At 43.3% G+C, this 17,713-nt stretch overlaps 1 protein-coding gene across 3 annotated transcripts in view; it reads right to left on the minus strand.

The window, feature by feature from the left end:
• The window catches only part of OTUD5 (OTU deubiquitinase 5), a 267,799-nt gene that overhangs the window by 32,816 nt on the left and 217,270 nt on the right, over window positions 1–17,713 (minus strand). For all 3 annotated transcript variants that reach the window (XM_078664655.1, XM_078664654.1, XM_078664656.1), the window contains exon 6: window positions 7,493–7,678. In XM_078664655.1, the coding sequence (XP_078520781.1) occupies window positions 7,493–7,678 (186 nt within the window). The remainder of the gene's footprint in view (window positions 1–7,492; window positions 7,679–17,713) is intronic.

Here is a 17,713-nt window from a genome sequence, read left to right on the forward strand (position 1 = left end):
CACATGCTTTCTGGCTTTGAATTTCTGGAGCCACTTAAGAAGGAAACCCCTCTTGATCCTTCAAGGTTGTATTAGAAAAGGTACAACATACCTTACACTCCTTTGCCTTATGGTTGGGATAAAAGCAATAACTTCAGTCAATGTGAGGGTCGTCTGAATGAAGCCTTTCCTTAGAGCAGATGGCACAGGCTCTAAAAAGAATTCTCCTTATCTGACATGGTCATGCCAGAATCTTGAAGTCCAGCACTGAAGATGGTCCTGCAGTAATAAAATGCTGATTTGAGGTAAAGAACTCTATTCAAATTCACTGAAGTAGAAGAAACTGAGCAGAGCTTAGGGAAGACTCAAGCGCAATATGTGGTAGAAATTCTGAGGGTCTAAGGTTCTCTCAGGAGCGTTCTAGAGGGTGAGAGGTCCCGATTGGTTCAGGAATTACTCCTGGTCTCCTTCACAAAACGACAGATCTGTTACACAACTGAAATGGGCCTAGGACTGGTTTCTGCTTTGTATTTATTAAGCATTGCTATTTTGATGTACCAGGGACTCCCATCTCAACGACTGGAAATGATTTAAGTATGTGAACCTATGAAAGTTCCAACATTGGAGTAAACCTCTATTCGAGAAAACCATTGCTGCATCAATAGTGAAAGAAGTGTTTCCTTTCTGAAGGATAGCTCTTGCTTTCTCTCCTTTTTATCTTCTGGAATTAGTTCAATTAATGGCACAGATTCATGCCACATCTGGCGATCGAAGTGCCCTAAAATTGCCAAAATGGGGAATACTTAAAGGTCGCTGCTAAAAATAATGTTTCACCCACATTATCTATAGGCCTGCTATCTCCGACTGGTGGACGATTGTGTAATTGGATTTTTTAGTTCTTTGAGATGCTGAAGAGATATCAGAATCCGGTTTAGTATGCCTTGTGAGGCATGCTGGAGCGCAGTCTGGACTGGAGCTTTATAATTCTTCTCCACACAAGGTATCAGCGCTAGAATAATTCCCAGAGTTTATTACCTTAAGGCCTTCGGACTATACAAAATGTAATATTGGTATCGTCCTTACAGACTTTCACGGTTGTTCCCTAAAGTCATCAAGAAAACATTGTTGATCAACAGGATTCATTGGCAAACTGAACTTTTTGTAGCTCTTTCTATTAGAGAATGAAATCTGGAAAGATCACATGTTGAAAGAATTATATCCCCCGCAAAACCATCTTGTCCTACATCATCTTGCAGAAGTTCACCGTCCTCTTCATCAATATTAGAATATATAGTTTTTGAAGTTATCATTCATGTCTTTAGACGTTGGAGGGGGACAGTGATCTAACTGCTCTAGGAGATGGCTCCTTTGCTGGTGGTGAAGGCAATTGAGATTGGTTTCTAGAGGAGAATTAAGCAAAGCATCATGTGGCAGAAGGTTATCAATTGGCACAATGTTGCAGTAATACTTTTCATATAGTTTCCATAACCTATTCAAACATAGTCAGACATTTGAACTAAGTCAGGCTGTCTATTGTATAGGCAATCTAGAAGACCATAAAAGATGAGCAATATAATCCTGTTGAGTCGTATCCTGAATACCATTAGTTTACCTACCTGTACCCTTCAACGTCCAGGGCATATTTCACATTAAATTGTGTTGGACTATATGAAGTTTGTGAGGCATGGTCACTAGCCTCTTCCTTCTGATCAGATTGTAAAATCTGAGCTGGTAGTAATGAGGACAACTGTAATGGTCAAAATGTGTTAGATTCCTTTAAAACTGCTGTTTACTGTAGCAGGCGATGGCACCATCAAGACAGTCAGCGGTGTTGTCGCCACCGACTGTAGGGGCCACTGTCAAAGTAGTAATTCGATGGATCTGCTACTGCAGTCTTTGGGAACAGCGTAGACGTTGAAGGCACGTTAGAGGCGGATGGTCGCTACGTAGACTGTCCTCGAAGCAGACGTTTCTGAAAATAGTATTATTGAAGATTTTTTCAACATAGCAAGCTGCTCCATGGATTTTGATTTAGGGTAAGTTTTCTATGCTTAGTGGTAGAAGAGGTGGTCGCAAGAACTGTACCAAACACGTCCAATTCAGGAAACTGAAAAAGTATTTTTTACGATGCCTTGTTGAAGTGCTTGGAAGAGAACTGTTGATGGAATCTACTCCTGAAGAGGGGGCATCTCCTTTAGAAAGAGAAAATGAAATCACCTTAGCCATCAGGTGCAATGCCAACCTCCGTTCTCAGAGTAATTTAGACGTAAAAGTGTGACAAATATCACTTTCTGCCGCCTTATGACTTCGATGAAGGCAATAAATAGATTGAGAATGTAAATCTTCTTAAGGCCACAAGATCAACAGGGTTTGAAAAGTGATTTCTTCTCTTGGTCAGCCGTGTGACAATTGGCTGCCAGATATAAAGCTCTCCTTGGCCCAGAACTTGATAGAACTCCACTAAAAACAACTTACAGAACTTAAGCCGAAGATGGGGCTCAAATCCAGGACAGATCAAGAGCATAACGAATTTAAGGCTCAGTGAGATAGCAGAGCTCTGCCAGGGTACTCCCACACACCGTGCAGCAGATATCTGAGCTATGGTGGCCTCTCGGGGTGGGGGGTGGTAAGCTCTTACCTCATGGGCCAAAGTTTGGAGTCTTTCAAAGGAGGTAGATGTGCTACTAAACATACAATGCTGCTTCAGGTCTAACACCATTTTACAGTGTATACTGCTATTTTGATATACCGGGGATTCCCAGCCTGATGAAAGGGAATGATTCAAGCATGTGAATATTTATAAAAGATCCAGTGTTGGAGACGCACTTCTCATCTTCCATCTACAGCAGATGGGTTTCCTGAACATTTCACATGCCTGTTAATTTTTTATAAATAATATGAAGAAACTTCTAGTGGTAAACCCCAATCTCTTCTCAAAGCTCTAGATCTATCAAAGAATGAATTAAGAAGATCATTTGTATATGGGATGAGTAACCTTAAATAATATTCCACTGATAAATGATATGGTAAATCTTGTCAATCATAGTATTTTTAAAATGGCTCCGTTTTTGTCATTTATTTTTACTGCAGTACCAGGCACACATTTAGTTGCTGGCTAGGTTAGCTCTAAAGTGCATTATTGACTATTTTTTAGTAAAGTTTCAAGCATCTCTCCCCAGACCTGCTGTTAGGAACCCTCTTAAGCAGGGGTTTCTTTTGATGTTCAAAAAGCATCACTATAGTGCCTAAAATCATAGTTCCAGCTGGACTGTTCCCATGGTTAATCGGGTCAAGACTAATTTGCATGTGGCTGGGTTCAAACGGAATGGCACAGGGAGCAAATAAACGATGGATTTAGGCCCAGGTCTGTGAACTGGAGTGAATGTTTGACATTGTTCTGCATTCTGTCCAACTGTTCTTTCATTGGTCACCCCGAGTGGGACGGATATGCCCAGACGCGAGTCCTGTGCTCTCCAGGCTACTGGATTCAATCTAGCCTGACTGATAAAGGATGATGCCCGAAACCGGTCCCAGGATGCTGGTTTCCAGTCCAGGGAGGACCTGATCTGGCATTTCCCGTGGAAACAGGGTCAAGGCTGAGATATGGCTGGGTGTAAAGTGGTATGGCATGGGGAGGAAAAAACTATGGATTTTGCAAAGATCTCTGTACTGGGTTGAATGTTTGACATTGATCAGCATTCTGTCCATCAATTGTTCTTTTTGCATAAAATTGTATTGTGGCTCAACGGGGCAGCAAAGCACTAGTACAGCACTGACAGCAATCCGCTCACACCACAAATGCTGCTCTACTAACAGCAAAATTCAGAGAGCAAACAGTATAATCCTACCAAGTGACCATTTGAAACATGCCTAGCAGAATGAGTAAGAAATTAACTAAAATGGAGAAATCTATTTTACCCAATAACACTTCTGCTTATGAACAGTCTGTTCGGATGAGAAACCAATAATCAGAGGAATAGTAGCTGAAACTAATAGAAACTGTTCAACTAAATATTAATAAATTTAGGTTCAGCAGTATACACATTTCCAATTTATTTTTGGACTATGATTTTAAGATCACGGAGCCTGGCTAACAAATGAATCACAGACACAGATTACTAAAATAGTGCCAACTGCTTACACCATGGCAGAAGTGAATCACGACAGACATGGCGTTCTCTCCCCATGAAGTATCTTTTAAAAATAGAACTTAGATGGATTGTTAGCTTCTAATTAATAGATCATTTGGTGCAAGTTTTATCTGTTATATAACAGTACTCAGGAGGCACTTTTGTTTTATAGGAAACCTCCGGCAAAATTATATTGGAAGAATTAACAAGCTTGACATCGTGGACTATGTCATATTCTGTTCATCCAGACCAGTGGATTTCAAATTTTCTGCTTCATTCTTCATAATCAAATTCTCTTCTGTGCTGAGGCCAAAGAGTGTGGATCCTGAAAACAGTCAATTAGAAATCTCCAGTTGTGCCTCAGGATTCAAAGAGGATAAATGAAGCCATGATGACGTTTTTAATAAGATTCCATGAACATAGGAAGCTGCTGAAATTTCACATGGGATAGACCGTTTTCTAGGCCTTCTTTGCATTGCTTGCATAACAGCAATCAGCTTTTGGACTACCTATTAAGCAAACTGGAGTAGTTAGTATCTGATGCCTTACATTTATTTTCCAGCCGAAGGACCACTGCTGACACTATGGCTGGGTTCTGTATGACCTTAAGGGACTCCTAAATGTGGTTGACAAATTGTATTGAAATGTATGGACTTTTTTGCGAGTCTCTGAAGTCCTAAAGTAAGCAGTCAACCTTCTTCGCTGGTAAAGGTAGATCAAAACATTAGGATGCCGTTTGAATAATAACAAAACCCTGCTATGTCATTTAGTGGAGAGTCTATAAGCGCTGGCAATGGGGAAATCTGTTGAAGAGGACATAGTATTCCAATTTTTAGGTTTTTGGAAAGAAGTGTCTTGGTTTTCATCTGTGGTGAAACCAGTCTGCCGGAGATGCAGCTTGGGCAGCAAGTTTTGCATGCTGCGGTCTTGGAGTGGTTGGTGGTAGTACCCTCTGTGGGGTTTGATTATTCGGTGTAACTCGTGTTTGGGCCTTATCTGTAAAATGTCTATAATAATCGGTCATTCGGATATCCCTTATAAGAGTTACTGGAATTTGGATTGTGCCTTGCTACAAGTGGACCTCAAAGTAAAACATTGTTGGTGATATTACCAGTGTGATGGGCGAGTCTTCTTCAAAAGGTTTGTATGACCTTGGGTTATGTGGCTCTCCACATTCAACTGCATGTAGTTCTGAAAAGGATACTCTTGGTCTACATGGGACTGCTACTGTAATGTTAACAGGAGACTTCAAGCGACAACAGGAATAGTTTAAGCATGTGACGCTATAAAAATCGAATACTGAAGGTAAAAATATATTAACATTTTTCATATTCTCTTCCAAGGTTATCCTTAATGTATTTGTGTCTGATCGATTGCCTATTATTTTTTATGCTTACCCAAGAGGTTAATGTACACGTTGCAGCTTGCGGAGAATCCCGCTGCTCAGTTATTGTTGAAATTGACATGTTCCGACCTTTGATCACTGGATGAAGACTTTCTGAATTGATCCCCGTCCTCATTAAAACACATCAAAATATACCACACTGCAAGTCAATGGCGTTCAACAAATCGGGCCCTTTAGGTACAAACCATCTTATGTCAGGAATGAGTCTGGCATGCTTCTTTTCATAGCAAAGTTTTAGAACTGTTTCTGATTTCTGTGTCAGGAATCCAATTTATTGAAATTTCAAAATGCGTTGAAAAACAGGTTGCATTCCCCTTTATTTATCCCGTGTCAAAGTCTGTAAATTGCATAATGTAGAGGCGTGGAATGAGTAGTGTATGCAACAATTGCAAATACATCCCCTAATGAGGCACTCCGGGCGTGATCAATAACGTGCTTCACAAAGTCAATGAAGTATCATTATTTATTCAATGTTGGTCATCATTTGTTTGTTTGAACACTTGATATTAAAGGCATATCAATCGTGTAGAAGTTATTTCATTATTCTAGCACATGAACTCTTCTCCAATGCATTTCAGGCCGAAGGGCCCTTTGTCACGGAGTGCTGCAGAGGAAGACGAAAAAGGCAACAGTGAGGGGCTGGTGGACTGAAAAACATAATGATGGGAGATTATCCGTGTCTATGAGTGAGGGGGTAAAGGTAAATCGGTGTGACTAAGGTAGTGCGCGGAGGAAGGTGAAATGGAATATTACCGTGTAAGGTTGGTGTGAAGATAGTTGACACGCGTGAGCGCTTGAGGTGAAATGTCAGAGACTTACTTCGTGCTTGAGCGTAGCGGAGTCCGCTGGTCAACAATTGTGGAATCTGTATCAGAGGTGCTCATGGGAGGGAACTATAAGAACCTACAGGTGAAACGGAGTGGGTGGGCCAGGTAAAAGGTAAACATAGAAAGGGCTGCTGAAAGTAAGAAGGGTGAAGTGGCCATCTTGTGATGGTATATGAATGTGAGGAAATGAGTAGGTGGGATCTGTGGTGAAACCAGTCTGCCGGAGATGCAGCTTGGGCAGCAAGTTTTGCATGCTGCGGTCTTGGAGTGGTTGGTGGTAGTACCCTCTGTGGGATTTGATTATTCGGTGTAACTCGTGTTTGGGCCTTATCTGTAAAATGTCTATAATAATCGGTCATTCGGATATCCCTTATAAGAGTTATTGGAATTTGGATTGTGCCTTGCTACAAGTGGACCTCAAAGTAAAACATTGTTGGTGATATTACCAGTGTGATGGGCGAGTCTTCATCAAAAGGTTTGTATGACCTTGGGTTATGTGGCTCTCCACATTCAACTGCATGTAGTTCTGAAAAGGATACTCTTGGTCTACATGGGACTGCTACTGTAATGTTAACAGGAGACTTCAAGCGACAACAGGAATAGTTTAAGCATGTGACGCTATAAAAATCGAATACTGAAGGTAAAAATATATTAACATTTTTCATATTCTCTTCCAAGGTTATCCTTAATGTATTTGTGTCTGATCGATTGCCTATTATTTTTTATGCTTACCCAAGAGGTTAATGTACACGTTGCAGCTTGCTGAGAATCCCGCTGCTCAGTTATTGTTGAAATTGACATGTTCCGACCTTTGATCACTGGATGAAGACTTTCTGAATTGATCCCCGTCCTCATTAAAACACATCAAAATATACCACACTGCAAGTCAATGGCGTTCAACAAATCGGGCCCTTTAGGTACAAACCATCTTATGTCAGGAATGAGTCTGGCATGCTTCTTTTCATAGCAAAGTTTTAGAACTGTTTCTGATTTCTGTGTCAGGAATCCAATTTATTGAAATTTCAAAATGCGTTGAAAAACAGGTTGCATTCCCCTTTATTTATCCCGTGTCAAAGTCTGTAAATTGCATAATGTAGAGGCGAACATTGGCCACTGCATCATTACACAAACAATACAAATACAACCCATACCTGTCTGGCTTGTTTCTCTTGATCTCGTAGCCACTGGAGGTAAGATTCCCGGGCAACTTGCTCCTCAATGGCTTCATTTGTGGCTTCCCAATCGGTCGCCCTTTTTTTGTCCTCCAACATTTGCTGCTCTATCCAGGACTCCTCTGAGGTTTTAATGGCATTTTTCATTAATGACTGGTCTGCATACTGAAAAGAGAAAACGCATCAAGTTAACTTTGGGGAATGAGAAAAACCTCATAGTGACTGGTCTCAAGCAACCATTAGGCCTCCAGCAATGATGGCCTGTGATAGACCTCTGCACACTTCATGTTACTGCTGTTTGGATGACGGGAGGACCAGAAACAGCTTGCACAGTGCTGCGCAGCAACAATAGCCTGGATACCACCCACCCCCCTAGCACACCTTAGAAAAAAGATCAAATAACTCTATTAACAAATATGTAAACAAGTGCATTTCATGTTCGTTGCGCTTGTACTGCTAAATGGATTTCAATATTTGGTGAGAGTGATACCGGCAATATATGTCAAACAAATGGTCATTGATAACGACTGGAGATGTCATGGGAAGCAATCGTAATGGGGGCTTCAAGTTTAAATTCTGTACTACCCTAACCGCTAGTTTCTTTAAATGCTTAATAAGACTTGAGTAATTTGCCAAACATTTCATAGCAGTCAGAGGAATGTGTAAAGACAAGGCCAAGACAATGTGGTCAGATGTTAATGCTCTTTTAGATTCCATTTAAGATGCTACGAGGGACTGACACACATGTTAACTGAGTTTTTCATTTTGTCAACTGTAAATTTAGTAAACAATATGTTTTTTTTTTTTTCAAAACCATCTTTATTGGCATTTCAAACATGGATTGCGGAAACATTCACAGTACTCCAGACACTGGAGAGACCGTAAGCAGATTATCATGAATCACAGTTGCAGCAATCAACATATGTAAGCGGATAAAACAAATGACATTAACCTCCCGGATCCCCCCCTCCAACCCCAGAACATCCCTCCACTCGGTTCCCACCCCCACCCCGTTCACGATGGTCACCAGAATCTAACACAACGTAAGCTGTACTAAGATGTCCATGCACTCTCACTCCCGCCCCGGTACTCATGACAATTGATCTACGTGTGTATCCTGCTGCGATGGCGGCTCCAGCCACAGCCCCCTATACTCTGCCCACCTCTTCCAGATTTTATAATGCTTTCTAGGGCAGCCTCGGGCCTCAAACACGGGGCGTTCCAGTCCCATGCAGTAGTCCATGCCCCGTTTCCAGACCCCAATCGGGGGCGCCCCCGGATCCTTCCAGGCACGGGCCACATCCCGCTTAGCCACTGTAAGGCCCAAGAGTAGGAGATGTCTCTTATAGATGTTGCCACCCACCTGTTCCAGGACATGTAACAGACCCAGCTGCGACGTGCGCAGGAGCTGCCAGCCCAGGACCTCATCCAGGCAGTCCCAGACACGCTTCCAATATCGGGCTATAGCTCCACGCGTCCACACTGTATGTAAAAACGTGCCCATTTCCCTACCACACCGCAGGCAGTCAGGGGAAGCAATCAGTCCAGCCCGCCACAGCCTCTCCCTTGTGTAGTAAGCCCTGTGAAGGTATTTGAATTGGATGAAGCGCAGCCGCACAGCGACAGCAGCCTCTCTCGGGGCCGCAAGAGCCTCCCTCCACCCTTCCTCATCTATCTCCCCCACATCTCTCTCCCATTTGGACCGCAGACCATCCAATGAGGACGCACAGTGTGTGACTAGGGATTGGTATATGCATGAGATCTTCTTCTCAGTCAGTTCACCCATGAACAGTTTAGCCTCAATGGGACTGAACTCCGGTAGCGAGTCCAAACCCTCTAATGCAGGGGAAATAGCATGGCGAAACTGCAGGTATTTGAAGAACTGGGTGTTCGGCATTTCAAACTCTTCCCTCAACTCCTGAAAGGACTTAAGGGCCGCGCCCCTCATAACGTGTCCCAACGCCGAGATTCCTATCGAGTCCCAGCCCCGAAAGCCCCTCAGGGCTGACAAGGCCGGCAGGCGGCCATTCTGCCACAGCGGGGTCTCCCCAGTCAGCCTATTCCACCACCCCATACGATGAAGCGCCCTACGCCAGACCTGAAAGACAGTTTGCGTAACCACCGGGAGCTTCCTCCGTTTCCCAGCTGAGTAGAGAAGTGTGTGCAGGGTGTCGGGTTCCATTAAATACCTCTCCAGGGCATACGCTGGGTCACTCCGGTCCCCATACCACCATTCATTAAGTATCAATAGATGGGACGCCTGGTAGTAGGAGAGGATGTCCGAAGAAGCCAGACCACCGCAGTATGTAGACAGGAAGCAAGTGCGAAGGGCCACGCGCACAGCCCCCCCAGCCCACAGGAATCGGCCCAGTGCCGAGTTGACTTGGCGAAACCATTGCGGCGAGATAGGGTACGGGTGGTTCTGCAGTTGGTAAAGCAGGCGCGGGAGGGCGACCATCTTAAAGATGGCCGATCGGCCGTAGAGATTCAAGGGCATTCGGGACCACGTCTTCATGTCTGATCGGACTCTGTCCCAAACCGGAACAACATTGCGCTCCCACGAGACCCCAGGGATGTCAGTCAGGAACACCCAAACAATATGGTTTTTAAAAAGCTCATTTCCCAGGTAGGAATATACTTGCTCTCACTGTACATTTCGTTGTTCTTGTCCACTATGCATGCATCCCCACTGAAATATATACTGGTCCATAACCTACCCATTGCTGACAACTCCCTATATGCACCAGCTTCTCTTATACAAATGCAAAGCAACTTTCTTGGTTAAACTCTAGATGCTGCTTGGCTATCAATATTACATAGTGAGCTGTGTAGAGAGAACAGCTTGTCTCCTACCCCAGAGATCACACTTGCAGAGACCCACGTGACAAAACATTACCTGATCCAAGACACAAACATGAGGCACACTAACTATGCATAACACACAAGGCACTCGTGATTAGAGCCAGGACACAAGACATTCACAAGAGGGGCACAAGCCACAAAAGTCTGTGAAACATGGAACTTTGATCCGGATATCCCCTGCTGATGTGCTCTTCAAGCTATGTGCTTGGACCTAGGCAAGCGCTTCAAGGGATTATTGGCACTACATGAGTAGGGCCAGTAAGTCACATCCATGTGAGAAGGAGGATCCTTGAGGTGTGCATGTACTTAAGTCATGATTCCTAATACTGGTATTAAGCCCAATATGTCAGTCTCCGGCCTATCACTGTGGAAGAACCTGAAGGTTCAGTATACAAAAACCTGATATTTTTAATCAGTGTGCTTTTGGTTCGATGGCAGGCAGGTGCTCCAACAGAAACTAAACACTATCTGGGTATGACACACCAACACACAAAAAAAAAACACAAACCCCCCTCTTGATGGTTGAGCCATTTAGAGCCAAAGACAGAAGGGGGAGCAGGATGATCCAGAGGTCTCAACCACTTATAGATATCGGCTAGACACTTCATAATCAATGCATTGAGAGTTAGGCCTTTGCAAAATCTTCCCACCCCATCAGGAATGAAGGAAGACCCAAGCATCATCCAGTACCAAGCAACTAGTTTGCTGAACCACCTTTAAGCTACAAATAGGGACTCTCAACTCAACTGGATCGGGATGGCGTAGACATCCCCCTAGCTGTTTTGACAAACTTTTTTTATTAAAAGCATCAGAAGCAAACACCTATTAAGCTGTGTTCTGCTACCATTCTTTCCTATAGTGGGGAGGAGCTTGATACTTTATTCTCACTTTCATAATTGTTCATGAAAATTGCACAAAGTAGAAGGAAACACATTCTGCATCGTAGCCATGTTTACTGAAGTCATAAATGTCCCGCCTGCTGCTCTGGTATTCAGTTCGTGAATGCTAGAACTTAATAGCAAGATATGCATTACCCCCTACAATGTGAACTCTCTCTGTGGTAAATGGCCAGTATAAGACATGCTGGAATATGGAAGCAGTTGTCTCCATAACGGAACGGTCTAGTCTACAGTGCTGTCTATCTGGCTGTATTTCCTGTCATTTTTTCAGGTTTCCAGTGGTTTTCTGAGCAAGAACGTTAGACGTTATGCAGTTTTATTGCTTTATGTAAAACTTTTCATTTAAATTAGACATAAAACACTTAACATCTGAAAATGTGAGCTTTAGATAGGCTATGGAACAGTCATCTGCATTTCATAACACTGGAGGTGCACTTAGAAGCTTTCATTTATGACAAAATAAAGTCTTCCAGGAACCATGAACACAGGAGACACTTATTCTAACATTTAAGGCAATAGATGAAGATCCCACAATGCAGAACTAATGCTTCAAGTAGTTTATTGGATCGTTAAAACGAAGTTTTAATACAACAATTTGCCCATTAAAACTAAAAAGACGAGCAATGCTTAAAACAAAAAAAGTGAAAGCTGATCAAAGAGGAAAGCTTTGGGCCTCTTCGTAATGGAAAGGAAGTGTAACTTCTATACCCAGCATCAGTGCTTAAGTTGACCGGGGGGTTGCAGGTAGGGGCCTACCAGCACTCATTTTGGGGAATTGGGAATACTTTTCATTATCAGACTTTGGACCAGAAAAAAAAAGATAAGCATCAAAGTGTAGGTGGTGCATGAAATAGGATTGAGGGGAAGACTAAGCAGCCTTGAAAATCAGCAACTCTGACATTCAGCAGCAGGCTTCTGAGAAAAGCTTTGGGCTCTGGCACTATTCTTTTACAAAGTATGCACCATGTATCACTAGCAACTAGTATAATGGAAGCAAAATCCCCTCCAAGGATACTGTATTTCCATTCCACAAGTCAAAATAATATGCTAGAATGTTTGCTTCCTTCTAATTTACTGGGGGCACAATGAAAGAAACAGCTTATTCAAAGGGGTCTATTGAAAAAGGCGACAATATGAAGGCTGGGGAGAATGACGTCCATCATCCTTCCAGGGAGAACAGTAATTGACAAAGAACTGATCTCCCTCACACTTGCTCCTGGGAATAAATACATGCCAGTGTTTTATGAGGCACATAAAATGAGGCGTGCTTCTCCGACCACCTCTACCACCTGCGACCATACAGAAAGGACTCTCCTAGACAAGTCAAGGCTTGAACTGAAGCTGCACCTCTAAACGAGAATGCTTTACAATAATCATAGAAAGAAACATCTCAGCTCTCAAGATGATCCAGGTGGCGAGAGGACAAGGCGGTTTGATGGGTGTGTAGGTGTTCTGAGGTTGACCAAGGTTTAACCAGTATATGGTCGTTTCACTACCCCTCAGTAAAGTCAAAGGCTGAACTGAACCTTTAAACTGAAGAACTAGAGCTCCTGGAGAAAATACAAGCACCTTAGTTGTGCATCTATAAGGGATTTAAAAATGAAATATTAGTTACAAAGAAAAATATAAAGAATGGAAATTTGACAAATAGTTGAGATTCCAGAAAAACGGTCGTCGACAGAGGAGCAAGTCTATTTGAAATGGAGATCATTACTTTAAAGAGACTCCAGTTAAATGTAATTTTAAAAGAATCCTGACAATCTATAATGTACATTTTTATCATTATCACAGTGAATGTCTGAAGAGGTAATTTGACGGGTTTTTGACATCTGGAATCTTGCCTCCTCTCGAGTTAGCCTCTGCCCAAGTGAAAAATGCTTGATTAACAAGAGCTCGAAACCAAGAGAGCAGGTAAAATGAGCTCACACGACATCGCATAAGAAAGCAGCAAGAAGACGAGGCGGAGGGCTAAAAGAAAAGGTAAAAGGGATGAACACAAAGAAACTGCCACGTCTAAAGAACGGGGCCTGCTTCAGAACCGGTGACAAAAGCAGGGCCCTTTCAGGCGGCCACTGCAGTCAGCCAGAAGCCTTCACTGCACCTCGAGGAGTCCTCCTCTCATGCTCAGATCCATCACATCTGTCCTCAGCTAGAAATGCCACAGAGAAGTGATACCAACAGTGCGAGGTTTCACTTTGAATAAACGGAGCACATTCAACATGAAAACAGTTGAGCCGTGAGGAGAGCTCACACCTTACTAATAGCGGTCAGGTGTGGTGGGCGAGATATGCATATATATATAGTGGGGCAGTCGGTTTACAATAACTAGAGTTAAGGGGCTTTCCTTCAAGTACTGAAAGATCTGCGGCAGGAAGTAGTTAACAGAAATAAACACCTGGATACAAACCGAATGGGATTCTCAAAATACAGTCAAATAAAAAACAACATTCAGGGACGTGAAGCCCGCAGGAGAGTGCAGCTGGCAAGGAAGTCCATGACATGCTACGCTATATTATTCGACTGGGTACATGGAAAAAAGTCATTTCGAATTTCTTACACTTTAAGACCATATTTTCAAAAATCTCCAGCTTCCAATTCACGGTATCAACAGAAGCAGATTGAAGGTTTCAAACTAAAACTCAATGCAACAACCCCATATACATACCCCAGCGCCTCAGTGCACAAAAAATGTGCACACTGTAATTTCAACAATCGCTGGCATCAAAGCACACTACATTAAACGGTACACTTCACATAAGACTAGCTAAATGTACTCTAGGCCTGCACGGTAAAGCATGTGATTAAACAACAAACTATCTGGCCTTGGAGGGATGCTAAACTCGCATAGTTGCGCACAATTTCTGGAAAATTACGCGACATGCAAATAGGACTCCTAGCGAAAAAATGTGATTGTGTTCATTTTAGACACAAGAACACAATTAGAGTTAAAAACAGACCATCATCAAATATAAGTACAGTAAACGCGCAACGCGTACGTTCGTCATTCTCGCTGTTCCTGCACTATAATAATTACGCAACGAGCCATAGAGTCAGGAATTTAATCTAACGCGTAAGTTTTCCCCAAGCCTATCGGCTCTCGCTTGCAGTACTTGTACTAATTGCTGGATGTCAATGCCCTCCTAATTGCATTGGCATTCCTGAAAATCTGGCTGGCAGGCTTTCATAGTCTTCTGATTTCATATTTAAGTGCTCCCCTCCCATCTGGCTGTGAAGACATCTTTCTGTTGGAGAAGGTAGATGCACAGTAAAACTAGCAGACTGGTCGTCTGAGCTTCATGGACTATCAACTGTCTAGGAAGAGGCGCGTCTTTTCAGGTGCTTTCTGTCAGGTGTTACGGGACAGCCAACTCTTAATACCTTGACAGTTCAAACAGTACATACAATATCATTTTACACACCGTGCTTTAAGATATGTACCACTGCACTGATAAGTGTTCATATGAATAATGCTAACCAGCTGGTTTAGTTCATTTCTATTAAAAAGGGAACAAGAGTTTGAGCCGACAAGCCTCGTTTTTGCATTGGTGGTACTCCAGCCGATTTCTGCTGAGTCGGGAAAGAGCAGTAAATAAAATATGACTTTACATTTTGATTTATATGGTCACATTGGCTGTGCTTCAAATGTCTCATTCTCTGACAAATTGCTGCTTATTTTAACATGGGGTCTTGAGTTTATTAAAGTGAACCATGTCACAATCTTCCTAGGATACAAGTAATGTGAAAGGAAAGGCTGTAGGATGCAAATTCTTTATAACACAACAAAAAGTAAATATCAATAAATGAGCTGTACGAATTAAAAAATAGATCAGTTAGGGAAGCAGAAATTGAGCAAAATTTCTTAAGTGTGAGGAAAGCAACTATTGGATGAAAAGAAACCAAGACACTTTTCCTTGGAGATGCGCTGAAGATATCCACACATCTTCATGCTATATAGCTTTATCAGTAAAACTGTAGGTCTGTGCAAATTTATAGAATGTGCCTGCACTAGGACGTGTGATGCTGGAGAAGCCCGCTTTTGGATCATACACTCTCCTCTACAAACGCTTAATATGTACATGAAAAGGTTTCTCTTTGTTGATACAGGTTTCTGAAATAGTCTACAAAAATCTTGGTATTATATAGTGAAAGTGTTCCCAGTCTGACAATTCTGTGAAATGTTACTGTTTTCAAATAGTACCCTCATTGTTTTGACTGATTTAAAATGTTATCTATTTTGAAATGTTTTAATTATCTTCGAATATAGCAGTACATAAGGTACACAAAATTCATTTTAGACCCAATAATGAATATGCTACTTACCAGTATGCATCTGTTCTTGGCATGTAGGGCTGCTAACATTCATATCTTAGCATTAGATCGCCGCCTAGTGTTGGGTCCGGATGATTGCACATTGTTGTCCTGGAAGAGTCTTCGAAGTATCCTGAGATAGGTGGCTCCTCCCCTGGACTACAGTGCGCATGGGCATCGGCTCCATCCCCAGATTGTTTTTCGCCATTGTGGCAGAAGATGGAGTGAAAAGTGTAAAGGATGTCCATGCTAATGATTGAATACAATAGTATATCTGCAGCTGCGACAGGCACCGGGGAGGAGGGTGGGCGATATGAATGTTAGCAGCCCTACATGCCAAGAACAGATGCATACTGGTAAGTAGCATATTCAGTTCGAGGCATGTGGGCTGCTAAATTCATATCTTAGCATAGAATACATAGCAGTCCCTCCATCAGCGGCGGTTGCCCGCGCCAGCTGCAGAAACCTGAAAAAGTGTCTTGAGAACAGCCTGTCCTACAGCAGCTTGCTGCTTGGAATGCACATCAACACAGTAGTGTTTTGTAAAGGTATGTGGTGTAACCCACGTGGCTGCTCTGCAAATGTCTTCTAAAGGAATGTTCCCCAGGAAAGCCATTGATGCCCCCAATTTGCGTGTGGAGTGCGCCCTTGGGGGTATCGTTAAAGTGCGCTTGGCCTTTTGATAACAGATTTGGATGCACTTAACAATCCACCTGGCTATTCCTGCTTTGGAAATAGGGTTGCCTTTGTGTTGTGGTGAGAAGGCAACAAAAAGTTGTTTTGTTTTCCTAAAGTGTTGTGTCCTGTCTATGTAGTACATCAACGCCCTCCGTACGTCTAACGTATGGAGCATTCTTTCCGCCACCGTTTGTGGGTTTTGGAAGAATGCCGGCAAGTCAATAGTTTGGTTGAGATGAAACTGTGACACCACCTTCGGAAGGAATTTGGGGTTAGTACGTAGCACTACCCTATTTGGATGAATCTGAATGAATGGCTCTTGGATTGTGAGCGCTTGTAGCTCACTAACACGCCTCAGTGACGTAATAGCAATGAGGAAAGCTACTTTCCACGTTAGGAACTGGAGTTCACACGAGTGCAGTGGCTCAAAGGGTGGTCCCATCAGTCTGGTGAGGACCACATTGAGGTTCCACACCGGAGCTGGCGGTGTTCTTGGGGGAATGACTCGTTTCAGACCTTCAAGGAAAGCTTTAATGGCAGGCACCCTGAAGACAGAGAGATGCTGCCTATTCTGAAGATAAGCTGCGATGGCGGATAGATGTATCCGAATGGAAGTGAACGCTAGATTGTACTTGTAAAGATGTAGCAGATAGCAAATGATGTTAGGGATAGATGCATCTAGCGGGTTGATGTCATTGGCTGTACAGTAAATGACAAAACGCTTCCATTTTGGAGCATAGCATGCTCTGGTAGTAGGCTTCCTTGCCTCCTTGATGATGTCCATGCATTCCGGAGTTAGGTGCAGGTATCCAAACTCTAGGACTTCAGGAGCCAGATCGCCAGGTTGAGCTGTTGCGGATCTGGATGCTGAATGTCTCCATGGTTCTGCGTCAAAAGTCTGGGCGTGAGGCGCAGTCTTTGATGTGGCACCACCGAGAGTTCGAGGAACGTGGTGTACCATGCTTGGCGCGCCCACGTTGGAGCAACTAGGATGAGAGTCATCGAGTGCTGCCTTAGCTTTCTTGCCACCAGCGGTATCAGAGGGGCTGGCGGAAAAGGGTACGCAAATTTGCCTGACCAGTTCATTCATATCGCATTCCCCTGCGACTGTGGGTGAGGGAACCTGGCGGCAAAGTGTTGCCATTTTGCGTTTTCTTTTGTTGCAAACAGGTCTATCTCCGGAAGACCCCACTGCTGGAAGTACGGGTGGAGTACAGATGGGTGTAACTCCCACTCGTGCATTTGATGGCTGTATCTGCTGAGCAGATCCGCCATCTGATTGTCCTTGCCCGGGAGGTGTTCTGCCATGAGGAAGATGTTCCTCTGAATGGCCCACCGCCACATGCCCTGAGCCAGATGAGACAGCTGTGGCGAGTGGGTGCCCCCCTGCTTTTGGATGTAGTACATCGCGGTCATGTTGTCCGTCCGGACTAACACTACCTTGTTGCACAGA

Source organism: Lissotriton helveticus, chromosome 10 (assembly GCF_964261635.1).
Source record: "Lissotriton helveticus chromosome 10, aLisHel1.1, whole genome shotgun sequence".
Lineage (NCBI taxonomy): Eukaryota > Metazoa > Chordata > Amphibia > Caudata > Salamandridae > Lissotriton > Lissotriton helveticus.